We start from the raw sequence: 23,841 nt of genomic DNA on the forward strand, positions 1-23,841 counted from the left end.
AAATCACCAAAACACTGCAAGTCCTTCTTAGAAGAAATCTGTAATCACTCAAAAGGAGTTTGCTTACAAAGAACTTAAATCTCTACAATTTCCTGCCTCCTGTCCCCGTCTCCCTCTCCTCCTCACTGTTCCTACTTCTGCCTCCTAAGGCCAAACAACAATTCAAATCCTTCTGCCATGTAACAGCCTTCTATGCTTGAAGACAGTGGTATCTCTACCACACCCTAATTTTTTTCTTTAGGTTAAATTTCCAGGATTCTTTCAGTGTGGAAATTTTCATATGGCATTAGTATTCTCACTATCCCATTCAACCTCTTCTGTTCCTCTAATTGCCAGCTTTCTTCTTAAAACTTTGTCACAGAAAACTGAATATAATGATGCAGATTTAGTCTTATCGGAGTACAACTACCTTCTTTTCTATTCTGATATTAACTTATTTCAAGATCAAATTAACTTTTTCTGGCTATTATGTCAAATTTTTGAATCACAAAGAAGTTACACATTAAAATTCCCAGATCTTTTTTAGATAACCTGTCTTCCCACTATATATTTATTCTCTCACAATTAAAATTTTAAAATACTAGAGGGAAAAAAGGAAAAAAATATTTAAGTGCCTAACGTATAACAATTACTGTGCTAACCTATTTTAGAAATATCATCTCATTCAATCCTCACAATAACCCAGTAAAGTAGATGCTTTATCTCTACAGCCAGGAAGTATCTGAGGCACAATCTGAAATCAGGTCTTCCTGACTCCAGCATATGATCCACTTAGGCATCTGGCTCCCTACTACATAGATTGGCTAGTTCAATTATTCCAACTAAAAGGTCAAGAAAAGAGCCCAATTGTCTAATACCACTGTAATAATATTTGCCATTATATACACTGAACGTATGACCTAAGAGAAGAAATGTGCTCAAGTGCATCCCATATACTTTTTACAAATGTAAGAATTTGTAGATACTTTGGGGAGTTAATTCATTATGAGAGTTTTCATGGTTTAGTGAAAACTACAGTAACTTCAAATCCAGAAGACTTAAGTTATATGTACATTCATTTCTGCAATTAACTATATGCTATGTGATCTTAAACAAATTGCGCAACCTTTTAGGACTCAGGTTCCTCAGTCTGCAAAATAAGAACAGATTAGCTATTTCTAGTTTTCTTTCCTAAACTAATTTCTTAGTGATTATTTAATTCAAACCCATAATTTTGTAGAAAATAGCCACATAGACCTAGCTGTACCAGATCTAAAACGACATTATAAAGCAGCGGTCACCAAAACCATTTGGTATTGGCTAAGAAACAGACTAGTTGATCAGTGAAATAGGTTAGATTCACAGGACAAAATAGTCAATAACTATAATAATCTAGTGTTTGATAAACTCAAAGACCCCAGCTTTTGGGATAAGAATTTGCTTTTTGACAAAAACTGCTTTGGAAAATTAGAAATTAGTATGGCAGAAAATAGGCATTGACCCACACTTAATACCATACATTAAGATAAGGTCAAAATGGGTTCATGATCTAGACATAAAGAATGAGATTATAAATTAGAAGATAGGACAGTTTAGCTCTCAGACCTGTGGAGAAGGATGGAATTTGTGACCAAAGAAGAACTAGAGATTATTATTGATCACAAAATAGATAATTTTGATTATATTAAGTTTAAAAGTTTTTATACAAACAAAACAAATGCAGACAAGATTAGAAGGGAAGCAACAAACTGGGAAAATATTTTTTACAGTGAAAGGTTCTGATAAAAGCTTCATTTCCAAAATATGTAGAGAATTGACTCTAATTTATAAGAAATCAAGCCATTCTCCAATTGATAAATGGTTAAAGGATATGAACAGGCAATTTTCAAATGAAGAAATTGAACTATTTCTAGTCATATGAAAAGATGCTCCAAATCATTATTGATCAGAGAAATGCAAATTAAGATAACTCTGAGATACTACTACACACCTCTCAGATTAGCTAAAATGATAGGAAAAAATAATGACAAATTTTGGAGGGGATGTAGGAAAACTGGGTCACTGATACATTGTTGGTGGGATTGTAAACGAATCCAACCATTCTGAAGAGCAATTTGGAACTATGTTCAAAAAATTATCAAACTACGCATACCCTTTGATCCAGCAGTGTTTCTACTGTGATTATATCCCAAAGAGCTCTTAAAGGAAGGAAAGGGACCCACATGTGCAAAAATGTTTGTGGCAGCCCTTTTTGTAGTGGCAAGAAACTGGAAACTGAATGTATGCCCATCAATTGAAGAATGGTTGAATAAACTATAGTATATGAATGTTATTGCTCTATAAGAAATGACCACCAGGATGATTTCAGAGAGATCTGGAGAGACTTGCATGAACTGATGCTAAGTGAAATGAGCAGAACCAGGCGATCATTATACACTTCAACTATATGATGATCAATTCTGATGGATGTGCTCTCTTCAAAAATGAGATGATCCAAATCAGTTCCAATTGTTCAGTAATGAATAGAACCAGCTACACCCAGCGAAAGAACTATGGGAAATGAATCTGGACCACAACATAGCATTTCCACTCCTGTTATTGTCTGCTTGCATTTTTGTTTTCCTTCCCAGGTTATTTTTACCTTCTTTCTAAATCCGATTTTTCTTGTGCAGCAAGATAACAGTATAAATATGTATACACATATTGTATTTAACAAATACTTTAACATATTTAACATGTATTGGACTACCTGCCATCTAGGGGAGGGGGTGGGGGAAAGGAGGGGAAAAGTTGGAATAGAAGGTTTTGCAAGGGTCAAAGTTGAAAAATTACTCAAGCATGTTTTGTAAATAAAAAATTATAATAAAAGAAAAAAGGGGGGAAAAAAGAAAATAGCCACATAGTAGTTTAAGATACACAAACTATATTATTTCATTTGAAATGAAATGACCTTCTTCTATATGCTTTTCCTACTGCAATAAGCTACCTCTCAAAGGCAACCATATAAAGGCTTAATTAAAAATCAGAACAAAGTAACTATAAATTGCCTCTGTAACCATTCTTGAAACTAAGTAACAAAATCTATCCTTAATGTATTTCCTATAAGTAACATTGTTAATCAATACCTAGATTCAACTCTGAAAATAGTAAACAAAATATACTGACAGGGAGATTTGTAGGCATCATTTCAGTGTAAGTTCTGGTAAACTAGTGTAGCAAGAACAATGAATCCCCTGAAGAAGTCCAGTTATTCTAATTTATGCTAGTCCAAGTTATAATTGTATATAAAATATAGTACAACATTTTGGTTCCAGTCCAATGGAAATATGCAATGAAAAATAAATAAGTTTTTAATCTGTTTATTAACATAAAGCAAAGAATAAAAAAAATGTACTTTAATTCAGATAAACTTGAATTATAAAGTAACAGTTACATAAAGCAAAATTTTCAAAAATAAATATTCAGAATCAAAAATAAGTACTAAATATAAGCCTATTCCAATGATATGACAAAAAACATCAGTATTATCACTTGAAATATTTTAAGTAGTATAAACTAAATTGCCTTCTCTTTCTTTAAATCTTCATATATAGATTGACAGAACAGATAGAGTTTTAAGCACATCTCCTCAACTATGCATACTCACATTCTCACACAAAGAACCAATTATTTGAATGGCCAGGGGTCTTATCTAAAATTAGAAATGCTTTAAATATGATACTGTCTTTTTGATATTTTTTGATACTTTTCAAAAATTGCACTAAGATAACTTAAAAATCAGATTTTTAAAAGAGCATGTCGCCTACATTTTCTTATCTGGCTGCGGAAGAATTGGAAGTGATTAGCTGTTGTAGTTTCTGAGTACAAGGATTTCAAGGTCAATAACCAAATACATGTTTTCATTTAAAATCCTATTCTGTATTACCTCCTAACAAGATTAAGTTTTTTTCTTTCTTAGAAACAAATTTTGGAAGGCATCCTTTTCTAGAACAACTGATTCATCAGAACCAAAAATGTATTGATCAGTATATCCACTTTTGAGTATTTTCTTTAAAACATCAGTTGATTTATGTTTCCATTTTCTTTCATTGCCTGAAATAAACTGGAAACTTTTGCCTGAGTGTCTGTTCTAAAATCTTTAATATGTATATTTGAAAGACATTTCTATCATTGTAATATATCTTTTCCTTTTAGTTGTTTACAAACCACAAAAAGCTGATGCATCTTTGTCTCTTTTGTTTATTCTGATTTCATGTTTTATGATATTCTGTACAAGACGTCAGATATTCTGTACAACTCAACATCTTGTCCTGTAGTAGAATTACTATTACCATGGTCATGCTATTCAAACACATAAAATTTTTTGTTCTAATTCAAATTTTAAAAACTCTCTTCTTTTTTGTACTGACAATGTTTCCATCTGAAGTGTTCTTCCTTTTGTTGCTTTTGTTCAGAGCTATTTTCTTTTAAAGTAACACAGCTATTCATAACATGGTACATTTCACATTCACATGCTACAAAAGATCTCTGTAGTAGTTAGTATATTAAAATCTTCAACTAGTTTGCATAAATAGCATTCATTGAATTTTGGCTCATATTAAACACAACTTGTATTTTATAATTCAAACTTAATTGAATTTAACGTTATTTGAACTTGCATTAATCAAAACCTAGGCATGTTAAAAAGCAGTCCCATTACTTATAGTCAATATGTTATATAATATTTTTCAGGTATGAATTTTAAACTCTGCTTATTTCTTCACATAATTAGGCTTTCTAAAAAATTCTTGCATATTTTTCTTTTAAGATCATGATACTCAAAATATTTTCAAAAGAACAAAACAGAATCATAATTGCAAGGGACCTCAGAAGCCACTTATTTTACCTTATTAGTGATAGTGTCAAATACAATATGCATGAAAAGTGATTATGGCATCTTTGAAAACCTTTAATGAGAAAAAACTCACTAACTTGTCATTAAGTCTCCCTTACATTGTCAAATCTGCCTCTACCATCTTTCTACACTGGCTCCTACTTATGCCCTTTGGAGCCAAGCAGAGCAAATCTAGTCCCCCTTCTATATAACAGTCTTTTAAATACTTGAAACATCTATCATATAAATTCCCCTAAATCTTATACCTCCCCCAGATTGACACTTCTCTAGTTCCTTCACATAATCTTCATATGGAATGATCATGAAGCCTTTCACCATCCTGGTTTCCCTACTCTGGAAAAGCTGCAGCTAATTAATGCCCTTAAAATGTGGCATCCCAAACCAAACACAATATCCCAGATATGGTCTAAGAAACAGATATAGCAGCTTTATCTCCTTCCTGGATTGGGACACTATACCTTCCATACTGCATCTTAAATGCATGAGCTGATTTGACTTCCATATCACACAAGAGATTCCTACTAAGGAAGATGATAGTGAATCTTCCTTTTTCTCACAATGATTCCAGAGGCTCAGAAATCATACTTAAAGCTCTCATGGCCTAAGACCTCAAGCCAATCCTTTTCATTAACTTTTCTATCCTGGCTTTCAGGTGAAAAAAATACTTCTCTGTGATATAATTCTAAAGGGACTTTACTATCTATTAAGAAGAATCAAATAAGTCACAGGAAATAGACCTAACATGCTTCCAGGGCCAAGATGATTCTGGTTAGTCATAGCTTTCCACAGAGCAATCAGGGTCCCATCAGTCCTAAGCCCACTTTTAACTAATTTTCACTGGTATTTATCCTTCAGTCTGGATCTACTCTTACCTTTAGAGATAAATTTGAGTTATGTAAAAAGTCAAAATTACTCAGAGCCAAGCAAATAAAGTGGCTGAATGAGCCTTTGAATACTACAATTTTGAATCAAAACCAGGATGTAACTATAAAATAACAAGATGACTTTTCTTGAGGGACTCATAAGCTGGCTCTGAAAGAAATTATAAAAGAAATATTTTAGGTAACAGCAGCATTTTTTTAAATAAAAATGTAACCACTAGGTTACTACCTCAAAGAAACATTATTTTAAATCAAGAGTTCATCTTTTTTGGACTCTTTTGACAGAGTCTTGAAATCTATGGATCTCTTAGAATGATGTTTTTGAATGGATAAAATAAAATACATAGAATTGCAAAGTAAACCAATTATATTAAAACAGTAATAAAAAATTACTCAAAAATAAAATTCAGAATACCCAAGAAAAGATTCATAAGTTTGAACTCCTGTTTGTGACTCCTGATTAAGGCAAGAGAATAATATACTAAATGCAAGAAGACTGAGTGGGAAAGGCATAGCAATTGAAAATTTAAGGTGCTATAAGAAATTTAAATTGTACACATCAAAAAAGTGTCCACCTATGTAGCAATCTTTGGACCTGATATGGAGCAAAAGTATAATGATCATCATTTGGGTGCAAATCAAAGATCAGTATAATAGTGGAAGTAAACTACAGGCTGCCAGAATATCTGGGGGAAAAAATGGTTGATAAATTCATAACACATCACAATGCTGACAACTGAGATAAGACACACACCAGAAAAAGGAGATGTCATCTATTCACATATTTCCTGGAAGTTGCTTTCTATTAAAATCAGACCAGCTGAAAAAAATTACTGATCTGTTTTACTGATAATTTTATTTATTTATTTATTTTAAATAACGGAGGAAACAATGACAGATGCTGCTATTCTGAACTTAATTTTGATTTAAAAAAAAAAACAACTCATCGATAACATTAGGAAGATAGGAACCTTAGAAGGAAACAACCAAACCAGAATTTTGAGAATAGTCTGGCAGAAGAATGATTTGAAATATTTAGAGATGAGATGTAAGACTTAATAGACTGAGAAATGGCAATCAGCTTCAGAGGGATGAATCTCTCAAGACTTTAAAATACTAAAGTTGCAAAAAACAAAATGCAACCTGGTTCCTGACCAAGAGCCATTCCTCTCCTTTTCCTTCCTTTCTATATATTTGTACATATGGAGGCCAAAATAATCTTCCTAAAACAAAGCTATGTGACTTCTCTGTTCAAAATCCTCCAGTGACTGCCAAGAAAGTCAAGTTCAAAGTCATCAGTCTGGTTTCCAAGACACTTTATAAAATGACCTCAACTTTTCAGTATTTTCAGGTATTCTCACATAATTTACATTTCAGCTAAACGGGACAACTTGCCTCTCTCCCCACAACTGGCTAAACAAAAAGCTTCACGCACTTCTACTTCTGAAAGAAGTGTGAAACAATGAAAAGTATATTGGACTTGGCAATGAGGCGACCCTAAATCTTTCAAGTCCTTTAACTTTCTCATCTGTAGATCAAATTTGTAATCTAATAATATAGGGAATTCTCCAGTGAAAAAACTAACAATCTAGGTCAGTATTCTAAGCTATATTCTTATAGCATCCTAGAGCATTGAAACATTAAGTGACTTACTCACGTCCAGACAGCCAAAAATTCTTGGCTTCTAAGGACAGTGAACAGGACCATGGACCATGGACCTGGTATCAGGAATACCTGAGTTCAAATTCAAATCCACTGTGTGACTTCACCTATGTCTTCCTTAGTTTCTTCATTTGTAAAATGGGAATAATAATAGCACCTATCTCCCAGGTTTGTTGAGAGGATAAAATGAATATCATTTCTAAAGCATTTCACAAAATTGTTCTATAAATATTATTCATTACTATCCTCTATTCCAGATTACTTCTCTTCCTCATTTTATAAAATCAAGATAATACCTGCACTACCTACTGCAGAGATATTACCAGAAAAGCTCTGAAAAAAAAGTATTATATATATGCACTTTATATGCATTTTTCATGATGTCATGGTCGTTATACATATTCAGTGTTTCACTTTTACATTTCCTATTACAGACACACTGAATTCTTTTATTAAGTTGCCTGAGAAACCACCTAAATTTTGTCCATTAGCTTTCCCACCCAACAAAACACGATGTCTTTTGATGAAAGGCAAAGTCTTAAATTTAAGTTTGAAGGATCCTGTCTCAAAAAAATATTTTTTTCAAATAAAATATGTTACTCCACTTAAGTCACAAAAACTAAGCACAGAAAGGGGGAGGGGCAAAAACTAATCTATACTTATTTTGTTTTATTTACTTAAAATAATCTCTAAGAGAAGGAACTGTTGTTTTTGTTATTTGTTACGATAATTTTCTCTTTGTATCCTCAGCGCTTAGCAGTGTCAGACACATGGTTAGAACTTAATAAATGCTTGTCGATCCACTGATGGATCAGTCTTACCAGAAAGCTGAAGTGGGGGGAGGGAATGGAGCAAATAACTGGCTAGGTCGTCGCCCTTCCAGTCTGTGGGGTAAGGATGGGGGTGGGAATGGGGAGGGAGGGAGTTCACCGACTGTCAACACCGGCCCTAAGACTCCAGTCCTTTTCTCACGGGAAGGATGGGAGGACCAAGGACCGCTTCCCCTTCCTCATCCTTATTTTCCACCTTTTCCTCTTGTCCCCGCTCCTCCTCCCCAGCGCATTTCCCAGACAGTGAAGGGATATGAGGGAGCAGTGATCGGGTCCTCCCTCTCCGCCATGCCCGAGTTCATCCTCGCCGTCCCCCCACCCGGCCAGCAGGCCGCTCACCAGGTTCCGCAGCTGGGCCGCCTGCTCTTTGTGATAATCTAGCCGCCCCAGGGAGGTGGGCCGATACTTGTCCACCCAGAGACTCATGACTGCCTAAACTCAGGACCTCTGGAAGCTTGAAAACCCCGCGCCCGCGCGCTTTTCCCGCGAGCTCCCAGCAGGTTGCGTCACTACCGGCTCTGCCCCGTGAGAGCTGATTGGACAAAAGAGCTGAGCAAAAAGAGACTAACTTGAAATGTAATGAGCAACCTGACCAATGAGGGCCCCAAAAGGTAGGGCTCGTCAGAGTGTTCTCGCGACAAACGCAGCGTAAATTGGAATCCTTTCAGTGTCTACTCTCCCTTCCCCTAAAGACAGCTTGGAGCAGCTAAGGGGAGGGAGTGAGGAAGAAGGACAGCCAATCAGAAGCAGCTCCACCCCACGCTAGCCAATAAATTCCAACTATCCATTTTCTTTTCTCTTCCTTGCCAGTCTAAATTCAAGAAACTAGATCACCTATAGAATAGATTGACTTTCCTGTTGTGGAAGGCGGGGTTCCCCCCACCCTTTTCCCAACCTCATTCCTAAACTCTTTGCAGACTTGGTCCTCAAACGTAAGGTCGCAGCGTGCCTTCCTTTCTTTCCTCCACCTCAGTCCACACCGGGTATCACACCCTTACCATTGTATTCTGTCCAGGGTAGTAGACATTTTGATTGCTGAAGCTTCTAAAAATATCTTGAGGGTGACTGGGTAGAATTATTTTTTAAGGCCCGTTCCTTAAACTCAAAACACTGGTCCTCATTGATTGGCCCATGATAGATCTTAGCCCAAACCTATCTTGGTCACTGTTCGGGAATGTAAATAGCAATTGCTTATATTTTGGCCAGAAACCCTGAGGATCTTCCCTCCAAGACTGATTTTTTTTTTTTTTTTTTGCTTCATTTCTTACCCAATCTTCATCACTGAATGGGCATTGCCTCAGTCAAACTGAAACCTGAAAGATCTTAGCTTAAAAGGGCCCAAGTCATTCACTGTATGTGGATATCCTGATCTATATCTTACCACTGGACCCAGATGGTATAAAAGAGTGAGCCTGGTGACTGCACAGCCTTTACCTCACTTAAATACAATTCACTTGCAAGTCTTGACCAATGTCTTGGTCCTCTTCAAGAATGAAGAACAATGTCCATTTGTAGACTCTTCCAACTTCCTCCTCCCACAGAGGGAGGCTGGCTCTACATTGTGTGGAGAGAGGGCTAAAATGGAAGTCTTTGGACTTAGGCTGTGTTATCAAAAGACACCCTGGAACTCAGCAGGATTGGAGAGTAAACCCAGGATGAGCTGAGTCTACCTACTATTTCCCCAGTTGCTAGCTAATCTAGGAGTAGTATTACAACAAATACTTTTAAGTGAGAGAAAAGTCTTTTATTCAGTCAAGAGAAGTGCGGCTGTGCTCACTGGGTGAGACACCCCAAATACTGAGGCTGGAGCAAGCTTCATACTGTTAGTTTGGGTCATCACTCCTCCTTTCAAGGTTCAGATTGATCAGATTTACAGTCAGAGTTAGTTATAGTTTGGTGGAATTTAGAGTCAGTTACAATTGGTGAGATTTACAATCCTCTTTACTCACCTTTACTCACTCGACAGAAGTATGTCAAAAAGCTTGTGCTCTGTCATTGATCCTACCCAGTTTAGGCCAGTTTCCAGTGTTATTGTTTAGTTTAGTTGACAATATTTTAACAAGATATTTCACACACACACATATCCTTCAATCTGTTTTGATGCTATCTCTGGAAACCTAATCTCATGTTCTTCACAGGTTAGAATCTCAGTTCTGCCATTTAATATCTATGTGACTTTGGTGGGACATTATAACTTCTCTAGTTAAAGTTTCTTCATCTATAAAACAAGGGATGATCTCAACTCTAAAATCTCTGTGTGGTAAGGGTCATTACCCCCATCCCCAATTAATAAACCAGAGACTTGTTTTAGGAGACAAAAAGAAATTTATTGTTTTCTCATGAGAGAAGACAGTGCAAAAATGAGCAGTTTTCAGCAAATTTATATAGACTCAAAAGGGGAATCCCCATCTACCCATTCCTCTCCTCCATTCCAACTGCCCATTGATGTTTCTGTGGGTTTCAACCCCAATTCGAGTTCTATTTCTCCAATTCAATCATCACAACTTGGAAATCAAACAAAGGCCCTTTCATTTCATACTTCCAACTGTAAATCTTTGATCTTGTGAATTAAAAGCTCAGATAATCATAGGATAATAGATTTAGGGCTGTATAAGGACCTTCAAAATCCTCCATAGTATTATATATGAAATTTCAGGATTTGAAATGGATTGACTAGACAAGCAGTTTGGGTTTTGGGAGAGTTTTACATCAAAAAAAAAAAAAAAAAAAAAAACTAGCATACCTGTGTAGACATTGTTGAGGGATGAGATACCCTAACAGCATTTAGGGGTCCCCAGGCCGGTGTTGTAGGTTTTGCGAAAGAATTCGCAGTTCCAGTATCCAAGTTGAAGTTTGGCAAAAGGAGTTTATTTACATTGAGCAGTTCTCACTGGAGAACTCCTGATTAGGAAAGTAGGGAAGATTTGGGAGTTCAATTTTATTTAGCCTTTTGTAACCCATGGCTAGTAATTTCCAGATCAGTTATGAGTAGTGATTATTTCCTAGGCCAGAAACTAAAGAGTGATCTCCAAGTGAATTAAAGATGGGGATTATTTTAGGAGTTTCCCTAGGCCTGAGGGGGAGGGGAGGAGAGAGAGAGAGAAAGAGAGAGAAAGAGAGAAAGTTGTGAGCCAGAACCAGGAGATTCAGGGGTTTTCTAACCCAGGCCCCCCTCATAAAGATCAGGAGGCCACAGAGTCCTATTAGATCAATATAATGCAAACAACTGAGTGTTCTTATTTTTGCTTCCTTCCCAAAATAGAAGAATCATTTCTATATCTCCACACAGACCAGTTAAGTCTAGATAGTATCAAAGGCTTAAATACTTTCCCTTGTCATGAGTGGGCAAATCAACAATAACTTAGTTCTGTTAAAAGAAAACTAGTTGGCAAGCACAACTTTTTGAAGATGAGACCAAGTCCTGCACAATGAACCAGATTTACTATTTTTCTGGGGTCCAAATGACATGCCAGAGAAAATTGTTGACAGTTCCACCAAGTTAAGCCCAATTAGAAACAGCCCAAGTAAAATCAAAATACTAATTTTGCTTAATAAATCCCAGGCCAGGCCTGATTTGGTTGTAATTTGGGTCAAGATTAACTCAGATTAAATGTAAATAGCAATAATTTCTGCTTTTGCCAGAAACATTAAGGGCTTTCCCCTCCCGGATTTATTTATTTATTTATTGAGGGTTTTTTGTTGTTGTTGTTGTTTTTTGACTAGGTGAAAAGGGAGACTGCCTCTATTGCTACCTCACCTTAATCACTAAATGGGTGTGGCCTTAGTCAAACTGAGGTGTTGAAGACTTAGTTTAAAAAGGCCAAGGTCTCCCACTGCATCCAGAGCCATCTCCAGTCTTCCTGATCTTTATCCTGCCACTGGACCCAGATGGCTCTGGAGAAAAGAGTGAGGCAGGTGACCTTGCACAGCCATCCCTCATTTAAATTCAACTCACTTGCATTTCATGATATCACCTCCCTGATGTCATGGTCTTCTTCAAGAAGGAAAAACAAAAAATATCAACAACTAATTTTGCAAAATAGGTGTTTCTTGTGGTTTGTGGTTAGTAGCAGATTTGTTAAAGGCAAACTGGTTTTTTTTCCCTTTCTTTTCTTTCATTACTTTCCAAATTACTATTTAGATACTTAGCTGTAACATTTAGGAATCATATATATCAAACCATTGACTAGCATTATTATTCACATGTTATCACCTAAATGTATTGAATACTAACAGAATGTTATAAATTTAAAAAGTAATGAGTTTCACTATATACTTTTGGGCTACATAATTGTCTTCTCAAGTGACAGTCACATGTCTATGTTTTTACTATTACTTAAAATATTAACTAGATCGGGGTTTTTCACATTAGAAATTGAAGGCAAACCTGTAAGTAGCTTCACATTCTGCAATGTCCTGATGCTATATCTGCTCTCCTAAACTCCACACCTTATCTTGACAGCTTACTTCCTACCCCAACACACACACACACACACACACACACATACACACACACACACACACACACACACAAACACACACATAATGAGGTCAAGGTAAAAATGCCTAGTTCCAAATAAAGATGTGACAACTTCACAATAGCCATTCTCTTTGACAAAAGGAAGGTTTATTTAGGAGAAGATTTACAGACAAAAATAAGTGGTAAAATAAACAATAGGAATGGCATATATGAAATAGAGTTGAGAGAGCTTATAGTTAGCAAGGGGGAAAAAATTCCCTTGGGGAATTCACAATTAACCAGGAGAAAAATAGTATTCCATAAAGTTGGAGAAAGGCATTGACTGGCAGATTAGACTAACAAGAGTTAGCTAGGATAAGGGAAAAGACTCCATTAAACTGAAGGCACTGTGAGGGAGAGAAAGACAGTATCTCATAGTGGGCTTAGTTCTGAAGAGAACTTAGGAAAGATCATCATAAAAAGATCTTTTATAAGGGAAATATAACTTTGGGGGTTGCAAAGGCACAGAATGAAGAAGAAGGGTTTGGGAGCCAGGTAGCAGACCAGGTCCCAGACCTGCCTAAGGACATGCCAATGAAGAAAATCTGGGAAAGCTAATTCCTTAACTTATTGTAATAAATCAAGTCTGGGAAAGCTTAAATTCCCATCAAGGTTATCTCAAAGGTTGTTGTGAATGCCTTTAAAGATGCTAACTAGACTAGAGAACGATAGATAAATTAATAATAGTCTCTTGCTTTACATTTTTCTATATGAACAGCATTTGAAAGTTTACATCATATGCATTTAAGCAAACTGTGATTCCATTCTCTCTTACAGGCAAATTAAAAAGATAATAAATATTAAGTGTCTATGTGATGTAAACTGAGATCTTGGGGGTAGGGAAATGATGGGGTGAACCCTGAAACTGTCTAAACTCTCCTCTGAAAGAGGTCCACCATCAGGGAAGCCAGTTAAGTGGTCTCACTTAGTTGGAGATTATGGCCAGGGACATGGTTACACTCTATTGAGTTGAAGATTAGTCCAGAACCACTCCCAGTAGCTCAAACTCCCAAGATAAGTAATTTCTTTTCATTTGGAGATGTAGGCCCTAGGCATTGTCAACATTGACTCAAACTCCCAGTTAAGTAATCTCATTCAATTTTGAATTGAATCGAAACTCCAAGCCTCAGATGGTTAATAAAAGACAACTCTGAACCCTGAATCTTCACAGATGTCCTAAACAGGACTTTGCCCTCAGTGTAACCCACCTTTGCTATATTCCTTGCCCACTAAGAAGTCTGTCTTCCTAGCAAGCTGGTTTCTTAGTTCCAACAAATCCCTTTATGCCACATAGATTTTGGGTTTGTGAATTCTTTAGCATAGGACTTGCACCTACAACCAGAGGGGATCTCTCACCCCAATTCTTGCACCCCATCATTTGGTTCCCTGACCTCATCATTTGGTTCCCTGACCTCATCATATGTACCAAATACTATTCCACCAACTAAATATGCCTAATACAAAAACAAAACTCCCTCTTCCCTCAAATAGCTTATATTCTATCTGGGACATGTGTGCATATATGTATGACATTTACATATATGGGTACATATAAAATAAATATAAGGTGATTTAGCTAAGGTTAGAGTATCTTCTTGCACAGAACACTAAACTAGATGTGGAAGTAATTATATGGATAAAAAGAAAAGGCATAAGTCTTCTCCTTCCATTCTTTCCCCTTTTCCTTTCCCTTCCTCCACCTCCCTCTCCTATCTCCATCTTCTCTCCTCTCTCCTTTCCTACCAGCCTAGAAGATGCAGTGTTGAAGACCACTGAAGGTGCCATGGAACCCCAGAGGTGGGCATCACTGGGCAGTGCCAGGACATGTTCTCTTAGATGGCCATGTACCTGACCATTGAGCTGACAGCCACCAGTAAAAACTATAAACGTCTGTAAAACATAAACAACTTACCAGCCTGAAGTGTCTAGAAATGAAGGAATTGTAGTAAACATAACTAGAAGCCTAAATGACCTAAACCAAAAATATGCAGCACTTCAGCTTTATCTGCATCAAATACTTTAGTTGAGGAGCAAGTAGCAGCTCTTGAACAGGCAGCCAAATGTTGGATGCATATTCAAAGAAACTAGAAGCAAAGTACTAGAAGTTAGAGAGGTGATTAAATAATTCTTTAGCACAAAGACTTTAAATCTGAGAATGTTTCATAAGAGCTGAAATGTGTGAAATGAACTTACCAAGTTTCTATGCTTCAATTCCATAAGAGGCAGTGGTGCTGCTGGTCCAAGGAGAGCCGCAGCCCCACCTTTGGCCACCTCCCTCAATGACTTCCTAAAATTGTTCCCCTGGAACTCCATCTTATCTAATGCTTCATTGTGTGCCCTGGTCCAAGGCGCAGAAATCAGGATCAACTCCTAGCCAGAGCAGACACAGATGAGATGCTCTAGTCTCCTCATCAACTCCTTCCTCCTTTTTTGACTCTACTCTGAATGTGTCCCTATCCCTTTCTAACCTGTTCTTGAACGTAAATAATAAATAAATAAATGAAAGGCATAAGCATCACTTACATGGTCTTAGCCACACATTCTAGCAATATATGGCTCTATATACACAGTGTTACAAAAGCTGTATTTCCCAAAACCAACAACAAAAACGCTATTTCTCTCTGCACAGAAAAGTTGGCTACAAGTAGCTCCAGCAGAGGTGTGAGATAAACACATTTCCAAAAACCGTTGTTCCCATGTGCTTCCATCTTATATATGCTGCCTTGCATATATAAGTCTTGTCCAAGAGCAGAGAATAGGATAGCATCAGTCAAGAGCGACAGGTCAAAGTATTCCACAGGGTTGGGTGAAGTCTTGAACCTGCTATGGTGTGGAAGTTGCAATGGGGAAAAAAATCAATTGATGAAGATTCAGAAGCAAGAGATAAGTCAAAAGGGAAAGGAGGATAAATTAGCAGAGTAAACAGGTAATATCAAAGTGAATAAGAAGCTGAGAGACAAAGAGTATGCAAGGATCAGGATAAAAGGTTGGGCATCTCTCCTCTCCTGAGAGGTAAGTAGGAAGTAGACTTTGAGGCCAACCTAGTATTCCCCCACTTCCCAGCCTCCACTCCCCAACAGGAGATTAGAGCCTGAAACAAAGAGTTCTCTGACAATACCGCAGCATTTCCTTTCTGAGACTAACTAATCCTATCCTCCAGATTTCTCTGAATGCTCTTCAGGTCTGAATCACAGCTGTTTCCAGCAACTCCCATATGTCAAAGAGCTGTGTGTAAGTGCCAGCAGATACTGTACCGACACAAGTTAAGTAATTTTTACAAAACATTTATTTATTTAAAGCTAAATACAAAATAAGAAAGATACAAAATAGAAAAAGACAGAAAGGAAAATTATATATATATATATATGTACACACATATATACACATGCAAATATCAGTATCCATACATACATACACATATATACACATATATGTAAACATGCACCTAAAACAATATTAATATGGCTGATATATAATGTTAATTTCTCTCTTGAAAGAATCAATCTTTAAGTTTGATTTTGAGATCAATGATTACTAGTCCTTCTTTTTTTCTAATACTTTCTACTCCTGATCCTTGTAATGTTTGTACATATCTCTTATTTTCTATCCCTGATGACTCTTCTATTTTAATTCTACTGCTTAGTTTGCCTTGCCATTACTTAACCTCCTCTCTCCAGTGGATCCCTCCCTCCACCCTTTCCTTCCCTCTTTCTCTCATTCCCATTAATCTACATACATGTACATACATACATACATTAATCTACATACAATCCCACTGCCATAAATCTACTTCTCTTTTCATACCCCCATCATATGCTATTCTCTCCACCCTTATTTTTTTAAATAGATTTTGCAGAGTGCTATACCCATCAAAGTAATATTCATATTGTTTTCTATTTAACCCACTACTATTGTGAATAGGTTTTCAGAACTAACAGCTCTTTCCTCCCTTTCATTCCTCTATGTTGATTCTTTCTCTGCAGCTCATTTGTACAGTTTTTATTTTTTCCTAGACAGTTTTACTTTTTAGAGTCAGATCATACTCAACTCTGCCCCAATCTTTTTTTTTTTTTGAGCTACCCAATTACTGATGTCAATCTGAAGCATGTTATACGTTTCCATATAAAATACATAAACAATTTGTCTTTGTTAAGTCCCTTGAAATCAATCTTTGATCTTGGCTCTTATGTGTTAAATTTTCTATTAAGTACATGTTTGATTGAGACAAAGTCCTGAAAATCTGCAAGTTCATTGAATGTCCTTTTTTTTTTCATTCAATATTATGGTTAGTTTCCCTGGATGTGAAGTTTTTGGTCATAAGCTTAGTCTTGTTTTTGTTTTTGTTTTTTTGATTGCCAATATGACTGATTCCAGGACCTGAGACATTTTAATATGGCTCCTGATAAGTCTTATCCAATTCTAATTGTAGCTCCAGCATATTTGAATTGGTTTTTTTTCTTGTTTCTTGCAAAATTTTCTTTTTGATCTGGGGGTTTTGAAATCTGGCAAAAATATTCCTATGTGTTCTCCACAAAAGATCTCTTGAGGTGGTGATCAGTGGGCTTTTTCTCTTTCTGATTCCCCCTCATTCCAGGACAATTTTCTTGGATTGTTTTTTTCATTATTGTGTCAAGCTTCTTTTTTTTTTTTTTTGGTCACAGTTTTCAGGTTGTCCAATTATGTTTATATTTTCTCTTTTTTTTCTGTTTTTCATATCTGTTATTTTTCTTATGTTTCACAGTTCTATTTTTTCATTCTTTATATTTTGTTTTATTATTTCTTGGTCTCCTATGGCTTTACTGGCTTTCCCTTGTCCAGTTCTAATTTTCAAAGAATTCTTCTCATCTTTAAGATTCTATATGTCTTTTCCTAGTTGGTTAATTTTTTTTCATAATCTTCCTGTTTTTCTTGGATGGTTTTTATTTTTTTAAGCTTTTCCTCAGTCTCTCTCATTTGATTTTTAGTTTTTTTTTAATTCTTCTAAAAATTCTCTCTGGACAGGGAGCCATTTCATGTTATTCTTTTGTGTAGAAGAAGTTTTTTTTTTTTTTTTAACTTCACTGTCCTTTGAAGATGAACCCTTGTGAAGACCCTGTATTTTAAAATCAGCCAGAGTCAGGAATTCAGGTTAAGGGAAAATCTTAGATCTTTATTCTTTGCGGAGGTGAAGGGGGATGATGATAGGAAGTGAGAGCAGTCGCCACATGAACCCAGCCAGCAGTCTCTCTGCCTCTCTCTCCCCACCCACCAAAATCGTCTCTACGTCAATTCCTATACAACACATCAAAACTTTCACAGAGAGTGGGCGGGGCCATTCTTTCTCCAAGCTTATATATTAATAGAGTATCATCCAATTGCTATTTAGCTTCACGTGCTTGGGACCTCAGTGTATCAACTCAAGCTTCAGCCCATTACAACCCTGGTCCTTTTCCCACATTAAGTTTCTATGTTGGATTCTTTCTTCTTTGCCTGTTCTTCTTTTCTTTTTTTTCTTAATAAGATATATTAGTGTAAGCACCTCTAATCATGGGTATGGTGCCTCTAACTTCACTTCAGTTCTCCTCTCTGACTTGTAATCCCAAACCAAAAGCTTCACTCTTCTGCAAGTGCCTAAAGCCAGCAATGTCCCTGCTCCACTGCTTCTGCATTCATCAGATCTTCTGGCCTGGCCCTTAACCAGGGTCAAGTCTTAGTAGCATAGCTGGACCTGGTATTCCTAATCAGCCAAGGTTCCTTCAGTCTTCCAGATTTAGATTCCCAACTTGTCACAGGCTATCTGGGAGGTGAAAGTTCCTAATATTGTCTCATTTTAACCTCATGCCAAATCTGAAATGTAGGTGATATCCTCATTTTGCAGCAGAAGAAAGTGATATTAAGTAACTTACCCAGGCTCACACACAAAGTCATCCACTATTTATTAAGCACTTAACTATATGCCAGGGGAATAAAAAGAAAAGGAAAAAAGGCAATTCCTGCTTTCATGGAGTTCACAATTTAAGGAAGGAAACTATATAAAAAACAATTAGAGATCATCAATAAAGAGAAAAGATTAGAATTAAGGAAAGTTGGAAAAGGCTTCTCCAGGGAGATGGAATTTTAAATGAAACCCACAAAAAGCCAAGAGATGGAGATTGAGAGAAAATATGGAGTGGGGAGCTGAGGGACTGACAGGGAATCTAATGAAAAAGTTCTGATTTAGAAGAAGATTGTCTTGTCTTGTTTGAGAAATAACAAAGAGACCAGTGTCATTAGATTACAGAGGACATGGATCTGAATAAAGTATAAGACTGAAGCTATCTAGCCAAACAGAGAATTTTATACTTGATGCTAGAAATTACAAGGAGCCACTGGAGTTTCTTGAATGAGATTAGAGAGTGATATGGTCATACTCACAAGTCTGGGTGACTGGGAGGATGGTGGTATTCTCACAGTAAAAGAGAAACCTGGAAGAGGGAAGTTGGGGGAAGGGAAAGAGTTCAATTTGGAGCATATTAAGTTTAAGTTATCTATGGGAGAATTATGTAGTCGTGTGTCAGAGGCAGGACCTGATCCCAGATTTTCCTGGCTCCAAGTCTAGAACATTATTTCATCTTTTAAAAATTACTTTTTTGTATATGGTTTATCATATGCATAATGTAATCATATAATAATACATGTATATAATTTATAAGTGCATATACATAGAATAAGGGACATATTCAAAAATTTTTATTGATACAGTGTACAAGTAGGAGTTAAATGTCATTATAAAAATAGATCATTAAAGCAAAATAATAAGTTATTTATATTTGATACTCTTTAATTAAGTATATGAGAAGTAGGAAGGCAATTTGTATAGCCAGATCCTTTGTGGAGGTCTATTCTAAAAATAAAAGATAATAGCTATATGGTTTAAATGGAGACAAATAAAAGCATGTGAAAGTAGGGGGTAAGAAGAATAGAAAAATGGGGACAAGATTGATAAGTAGATAGAATCCAATTACAGTTACTGGAAAAATAAGTAGAATGCAGAGCAAGGCACCCGTATTTGGTCTCCCACCCTATTATCACAGAGAGGGAATTACTGATAAGCAAGGTGGCAAGATGGAAGTTTCCGGCATAGAAGACTCCAGGGACATTCCAAAAAAGGTAATGAGGACTGGCAGAAGGAAGGAGTGAGACTAAAGCAAAACTTAGTAAGTCTCAAAAAAAAGACTAGCTTCTTATCTCTAAACTGCACCTTACCCCAAAAAGTTTTTTTTTTTTTTTTCCCAGACTGCCACAGATTTTGAAGCAAAAGTTTGATGATTGCTAGTGAAGGTTGGTAAAGAGAGAATTCCTATACAGGTTCAGGTTGATATAGATGGCATCTGAGGTTCCTTTCAACTATGGGAATCTCTGAAGATTACAAATATAATAATAATCCAATTTCTGCCCTTGAGGCAGTTCTAATTTATAGTTTTATTGGTGTAGAGAGGATATTAGTATCTTGATTTTTTGAATATATGTATTCTTCATAGTCTATACTGGAATAAAATAAAGGAAAAGAATTTTATCAATTCAGTCAGAGATGAATGAAGATTACCCTCAGGAAAAATGATTCATCATCATAAGTTTCCAAGAAAGATTTTATGACATTATATCGGTGCTTCTTGAACTGACAGTTGCGGTCCCTAGGGAAGACTGTGTAAGGCTATTAAAGGAAATTGAATAAGTAATTTGGTGGATTATTAAAATGCAGACTGGATGAACAGAATGATTTGGCATTTACCACCGTTTCATGCCAACTTTTATGATTTTCACTGCCAAAATGGAGAGAGGCAAGGGTTTGTAATAGAAAAAAATACTGAAGTAGGAGTTTGAGTAAGTAGGTTGAAATCTATGTTCTGCTACTGATCCCCTGAGTGGCCATGAGTGAATTACTTCACCCTTCTTGTCCCTCAGATTCTTATAGCTCAAAGAGATTAAAAAAAAAAAAAGGTAAAGTACTCATGTCCAAAAATATTGATAGTTATAATAGCAAAGAATTGGAAATTTAAGGAGACCTTAACTAAGCAGAATGATTAAACAATTTATGATCTGTGAAAGTAATGAAAGGTGATGGTCTAGGAAGTAATGCATCATGCACCATTTTTTTGGCTTATAGGTCTAGACATGGCATAGTTGAATCAGAGCACTGTTTGTGTATTTGAGGGACATAGTTCCAAAAAACAATATGATATATTAAAATGGTTTAATGAATTTTCTTTCATTTGTAGGAGATATTTTGTGGTTGAGGTTCCTTTAGGGAAAAGCTTCTTTTTGTTTGTTTTTTATGTTTTTTTTTTTTTTATAATTGCTTTTTATTTTCAAAATACAAGCAAAGATAGTTTAACATTCACCCTTGCAAAACTTTGTATTCCAAATTTTTCTCCCTCTCTTCTCCCCCCCTTCTCCCCTAGTCAGCAAGTAATCCAAAATTAAGTATGTACAATTCTTCTAAACATATATCTACATCCATCATGCTGAACAAGAAAAATCAGTTCAAAAAAGAAAAAAAAATGAGAAAGAAAAAACAAGCAAGCAAACAACAACAGCAAAGGTACAAACATTAAGTTGTGATCCACATTTAGTCCCTATAGCCCTCTTTCTGGATGTAGATGGCTCTTTCTGTCACAATTGGAATTGGCCTAAATCACCTCATTGTTGAAAAGAGCCACGTGCATTACAATTGATCATCATATAATCTTGTTGGCTAATCCATAATACATGCCAAAAATATGTGTTCACTTGAAGAAGAATTTTTTTTTTTTTAGCATTCCCAAATTTCACACCTATTCACAAAAATCAGTATTAAACTGCTGAGTAATATCCTATTTTTTAAACATACAGATTTCTAAACTGTCACTAGTAAAACTGGTAATCCTTATCTCATTTAAACACCTAAAAAATAGGGATATACTTTAATATTTTAACATATCTGTGGTCATATCAATGTTGGCATTTCATTATCCATGCCAGTTCATTCTGTGCAATTCTTGTTCACATTCTTTCATAATTCCTCCAGAGAGGATATACTCAAATCACTGCTTGCTTTCCTCGTAAAACTTGATTATTCTGTTAGTAGCTGCTCAGTATTAAACTAGTCTATCTGATATTTCTTGATCTCAATACATAATCAGTCCCACTTCCTTTTCTGGTTATACAATTCCTGAATTATATTCTCTTACACCACTTCTTATATGAAAATTGTGTAAATAAGACCTCAGATATTGGCTTTAAAATAGGATTTCAATAAAGATTAAACCCATTTCCTCTTCCTTCTTTCTTATAGGCTGTAGAAATATATTTGCATGTCTTAGGTCTGTCCTGGAATCCTAAACACAAATGCTTCTTCCTCTTGGACAATGATGGACTTGGGGAGAAGACTTTAAGCATTTGTCTAACTTTTAAGTACTGTATGGATTTTTACCGTACTGGTATTTCAGCTGATTTGAAACCATAAAGTAAAGAATTCTTCCAACAAAACATTAAAAATTGTTTACTGAAGCCTTTTTATAAAGGCTGAAATATCAAAAGCTAAATAGAAATCTCTTTTCTACATGATTAACTTGTGATAAGTAATTCAAATGTCTTTAATTTGCATTGTAGTCTGACAGATGTATTTACCATTTTTGTTGAAAAGTGACGTATCAAAATTTGTAAATAACAATCTTCCCTAGATGTCAAAACTAAGAATTTATTGCAAAGTGAAATGCCACTTAAAATTATTTTTAATGGCTATGTAAATTATGTATGTAAAAAAATATGTAAATAAAAAATTTTTTATTAAAATGTCTAATTAGCACCAGTGATAGTAAGCTAGCCAAGATGGTGTTCTCTTTGCTTCTTTCCTAAGATTCATCCATAGTTTTTTACTAATTCTTTCACTTTTTTATTAAAAAAATAAGATGAATTAGGAAGTAAAAATTCATAAAAAATATAACAGACTTTATTAGTCAAGTGTTCTAGTGTTCTGTGATCTCATTAAGGTGGTTTTTCCTCTTCCATGTGGATCTTAAGCATTCCTTTATTGCTAATCCTATGTCAGTTACTCGTCTTAGCTCCTAGCATAAGTCTATTATAGGGAATCCACATTAGGTGCTGGGGGACTTTCTCACATTCTCATTACAATGCAAAAATACCAGTGGAGCAAGAAAGCTCTTGATATGTGCACAACCTATTTTTTGGCCAATTTGATCAAATTTATTTTCATTTGAGGGAATCTTTTACATTATTTCTCTTGCATAATTCCTCATGTGTTGCAATTTGAATGAATTTCAATTAGACATTACAGTTTCTGAGGATTGAGGAAAAGCAGAAGGGTAGAGAATAGGAAGAATTTACTAAACATCTACTAATTTGTCAGGCATTGTGCTAAGTGTTTTACAGATATTATCACATTTGAGTCTCACAACAATCCTATCAAGAAGGTCCTGTTATGACAATCATTTTACAATTGAGAAAAATGAGGCAGATAGCAGTTAAGTGATTTGCTCAGAGTCACATTTGTAGGATGTATCTGAGGCCAGATTTAAATCCAGGTCTTCCTGACTCAAGACTCAGTGTTCAATCCATTGTGCTATCTCCTGCCTCTAGGACTTGACCAAATACAATATAAAACTCTTCTGGGGAATCAGAAATCTTTCAGTGACTCAATAAGTCAAATATTCAATAACACATTAGTGGAGTCCTTTAATAGCACTGGTGGAGAAGGACACATTATTATCTACTACATCAGGCTTTTTGTGTAAAGGATTGTTTTATTTCAAAAAATACAATTTCACATATATATAGTAGGGGCCACTTGAGTTCAAACCCAATCTCAGATATTTACTAGCTATGTGCATCCAAAGCAAGTCATTAAATCTCTTACTGCCTTAAGAGGCATTTTTGTTTTTTTTTTTATTATAGTTTTTTATTGATAAAATATATGCTAGGATTGTTACCTTTAAAACTTTTAATCTGAAGAGCCTAAATTCTAATCTTTGTTCAAATAGAAAAACATGTGAATCAGTTTATTATACTGACAAAAAGACCCCAAATCGGCAGTGAAGAAACCTGAATTCTAGTTCTGAC

At 35.6% G+C, this 23,841-nt stretch overlaps 1 protein-coding gene across 1 annotated transcript in view; it reads right to left on the bottom strand.

Annotated features, from left to right (window-relative positions):
• RFC3 (replication factor C subunit 3) overlaps positions 1-8,762 on the bottom strand; it is a 40,676-nt gene extending 31,914 nt beyond the window's left edge. Inside the window, exon 1 of the mRNA XM_051986472.1 lies at positions 8,586-8,762. Within this exon, the coding sequence (XP_051842432.1) occupies positions 8,586-8,672 (87 nt within the window). The 5' untranslated portion in view covers positions 8,673-8,762. The remainder of the gene's footprint in view (positions 1-8,585) is intronic.
• Positions 8,763-23,841: the final 15,079 nt, after the last annotated feature.

The sequence above is a fragment of the Antechinus flavipes genome, chromosome 3 (genome assembly GCF_016432865.1).
Source record: "Antechinus flavipes isolate AdamAnt ecotype Samford, QLD, Australia chromosome 3, AdamAnt_v2, whole genome shotgun sequence".
Classification (NCBI taxonomy): domain Eukaryota; kingdom Metazoa; phylum Chordata; class Mammalia; order Dasyuromorphia; family Dasyuridae; genus Antechinus; species Antechinus flavipes.